The following is a 3,901-nucleotide window of genomic DNA, read 5'->3' on the forward strand; positions in this document are numbered from 1 at the left end:
GATGAATTGGGAGGAGGCCTTGTACTACTGCAGAGATCACTACCATGACCTGGTCACCATCACCAACCTTGATGATCAGAGATGGGTTGAGAAGAAAGTCAAGGATGCATCGACTCCTTTTGTCTGGACGGGTCTGCGCTACACCTGCACTCTGGACTTCTGGTTCTGGGTCAGTGACGAGGTGGTCAGCTATAAGAACTGGGTCTCAGGTGGACCAGAGGATGACTGTGACATGTCTGGAGCCATGGAGACAGGAGGACAACATCAGTGGGTGAAAAAGAACGACAATGAGGAGTTTAATTTTATTTGTTCTAAGGCTTAAAATGTACTCTTGAAAGACTCAAGGACATTTACTATGATGTACTTGAATGTACTTAATTAAATCAGGCTGAAGTAACAGCAGGGCTTTTTTAAATAATGAGGCTTTTGTAAGATACAATCCTATATTACTGCATATCTTTAAGCCTCTGTAGCCCTTAAAATATTTAGCAATTAGCTTTACTCACAATATTGCCTATGGTGTGGTGATGACAGGGTGTAAGTAATAGTTTATGTTAAAGGGGATCTAGACAGTTTTTGCTTGCTTTTAACTTCCACTGTTATGCTGACGATACTCAGTTATATTTATCCATTAACCCTGATGAACCTAATCGGTTGGGTACATTACAGGCTTGTCTTGAGGACATAAAAAATTGGATGACTCTAAACTTTTTGCTTTTAAATCAAGACAAGACGGAATTTCTCATCTTTGGACCAGAAATCCAGAAAAGGAAATTGCTTAGCCAATCGCCTGACCTTAATGGCATTACATTAATCTCCGCGAACAAAGTAAGGAACCTTGGTGTTATCTTTGACCAGGACATGTCATTCATATCCCAGGTTTCACAAGTTTGTAGGATTTCCTTTTTCCACCTTCGGAATATTGCTAAGATTAGAAGCATACTTTCCAGGAGTGATGCTGAAAAACTAGTTCATGCATTTATTACATCAAGACTGGATTACTGTAATTCATTACTCTCAGGAAGTCCACAGAATGTAGTTAAAAGTCTTCAGCTTGTCCAAAATGCTGCAGAATTAAAAAGAGAGATCATATCTCTCCTGTCTTAGCTTCCCTACATTGGCTACCTGTTAAATTCAGAATAGATTTTAAGATCCTTCTTCTCACATATCAAGCTCTTAATAATCAAGGTCCATCATACATCAGTGATCTGATTGTTCCATATGTTCCTAACCGAGCACTTCGCTCTCAGACTGCAGGTCTACTGGTGGTTCCAAGAATATCTAAACTTAGGATGGGTGGCAGATCTTTTAGTTATCAGGCTCCTCTCCTGTGGAACCAGCTCCCAGCTTTAGTCCGTGAGGCAGACACTTTGTCTACTTTTAAGAATAGGCTTAAAACATTTTTATTTGATAGGGCCTATGGATAATATCTGATGTTAGCCTAGATCTGGACAAGTGGGGGAGTAGAGGGACGTGGAGTGTACAGTCGGTAAAGACGGCTCTCCCTTGCCCTGCCTCCAACATGCCTACATCTAAATAGGATAGATTATCCAGAGTTATCTCTGTAGTTATGCTGCTATAGGCTTAGACTGCTGGAGGATACACTGACCACTTCTCACACTCTACTGCTTTCTTCTACAATCTGCTCTTAAACTGTATTATTTTGTCCAATTTCAGCTGTTAACTTTATTTTCTCTGTAAGTGCTTTTCTCCCCAGAAGAAGCTACAATGATGTTCTGCTGAGCTGTGGTGGCCTCATGGAGGGGGTCATCGTCTAGCACACTGCTGCTAACCACTAATACATTCTCGCTCTCCTGATAATAACTTTTTGGTTTCCTTGACTTTTGATGTGCTAATACTAGTTTATTCGTTTAATTATAGATCCACTAGGATAAATACAATAAAGTTTATCTTTCACCAAATACAATATTTACGAAGACATCACAATATAACTATAGACACATTACTAGTCTTTGTGTGTGTGTGTGTGTGTGTGTGTGTGTGTGTGTGTGTGTGTGTGTGTGTGTGTGTGTGTGTGTGTGTGTGTGTGTGTGTGTGTGTGTGTGTGTGTGTGTGTTCTGTCTTCTTGATCCCCAGTGAGCCGTGGAGGATGACTGCTTATACTGAGCCAGGATTCTCTGGAGGTTTCTTCCTGTTAAAAGGGAGTTTTCCTCTCCACTGTCGCTTTATGCTTGCTTGGTATGAGGATTGCTGTATAGTCACTGACACTAGTCAGTGACTTGATGCAATGTGCTGGGTTCCTTTTATAGGAAAAATTATTTCTGATTGGCTTAATGAACTGACCTGAATTGGAATTTTTATTATGTGAAGGTCCTTGAGACGACTCTTGTCGTGATTTGGCGCTATATAAATAAACTTGAATTGAATTGAATTTTAGCACTCCCTATTTTCCGTTTGTAGAACAGAAAGCTAAACCCATCTCCTCGCTGTGCGGTTGCCTTTTTAACACCTTCATCTCACTGTAGAAATGTCTCCCCAGGCTGCCTTACTGTCTACAGGAATGATTTATCTCTAAACTAAACAAATCAGCTGGGTTCATGATCTAAAAGGAGCTGAAACCAGACTGCAGCACCAGGTATGTCAGCCCAACAGGGCGGCCCAGCAGTCTGAAGTTGCAAGTGGAATATTCTGGCCACAGGGGGCGATAGAGGGCTGGGTGCTTTTCATTAACCCTGTAAAGGGCCGGTTCAGCAAATCCCGGATCAAGAAAATGATATGGAAAGTTGCAAAGTACCCATTTAAAACTGAAACCCTGATGCTGAATAAGTCTGGCTCAGTTAGTGCTAAGCACATTTAAAGAGAAGCCCTTGTAAATCTTATATCACATATGAGTAGTTCATACCCCATTAAAGTCCTTAAAGAGTAACTACCCCCCCCCCCCCCCCCCAAAAGAAGTAACTTTTCTTGCTAATTAGTTGCATGATTGGGTCTTTACAAATGAAATCTTTGTGTTTCTGTGCTTTTTTGACATGTAAACTTGATTAAATCTAGAATGTAGGTCTAAAAACGTCTTAGTGCTGCCCCCCTGTGGTAGAACAGCGGCAGAACAGCGGCTACTGCATTTTAAACTTGTGCTTGGCTGAGGCTGTCACGTCTCCTCCCATTACCCCTCCCTCCCACGATGGAAATTCCCCAACCGTGGCCATGGGCTGTGTTTGAGATGAACCAGTTCTGTGCAGATTCGATCAGCGGTGATCGGCGCGCAGTGCATGCCGGTTAGGTTTGTGTCCGACTTGACGCCGACTTGCTCTGACGTCATGCATACGTAGGCAACGATAACCTCGTGAGATCAAGGTGGCCGCAGATTTTGGAGCAAGGCGCTGCAGTTTCTCTCCACCGGCTGCAAAACCTAGGGCATGACGGGAAACGTCTGGCTCTCACCTGATCTAAGATCTGATTGTGATTTGATTTTCTCACGTTTATTATAAGCACACAAAAGCTACAGCTGATAACCTTTACTCATTATTAGGGATGTCCCGATCCTATTACATGATCCGAAATCGGCCCCAATCACGTGGTTTCAGACTCGATCGGGACTCGGGCTTTACTTCCTGATTAAAGCCCCGATACGGACTCGGATGCTGGGTTCAAATTACAGGAGAGCAACTTGGTTCTCCTTAAAGGTTGTCAGGCTCCCCTGATGCCCTTAACTTACACACGAAGAAGGAGCACAAAAGAGATCCAGTTTCTACCTTTATTATATTATTTACATGGACTCAGCGTAGCGGGGATTCTTTAGAGCAGAGCGGCAGGCAGACTGCTGATTATTCATGAACTCCAGCTGCGTTCTGCACACGGCCGCGGTAACATTTTCTAAGTTTCTAAGTGGCGTCACCAAAAACATAATTAACACACAGTCATTCGTGTCCGTTCATTTTCT

At 42.7% G+C, this 3,901-nt stretch overlaps 1 protein-coding gene across 1 annotated transcript in view; it reads left to right on the forward strand.

Moving 5' to 3' along the window:
* LOC129165426 (C-type mannose receptor 2) overlaps positions 1-1,634 on the forward strand; it is a 3,047-nt gene extending 1,413 nt beyond the window's left edge. The window contains exon 5 of the mRNA XM_054748592.2: positions 1-1,634. This exon is cut by the window's left edge and continues 30 nt beyond it. Coding sequence (XP_054604567.2) covers positions 1-322 — 322 coding nt within the window. The 3' untranslated portion in view covers positions 323-1,634.
* The last annotated feature ends 2,267 nt before the right edge of the window (positions 1,635-3,901 follow it).

This window comes from Nothobranchius furzeri, chromosome 14, assembly GCF_043380555.1.
Source record: "Nothobranchius furzeri strain GRZ-AD chromosome 14, NfurGRZ-RIMD1, whole genome shotgun sequence".
NCBI lineage: Eukaryota > Metazoa > Chordata > Actinopteri > Cyprinodontiformes > Nothobranchiidae > Nothobranchius > Nothobranchius furzeri.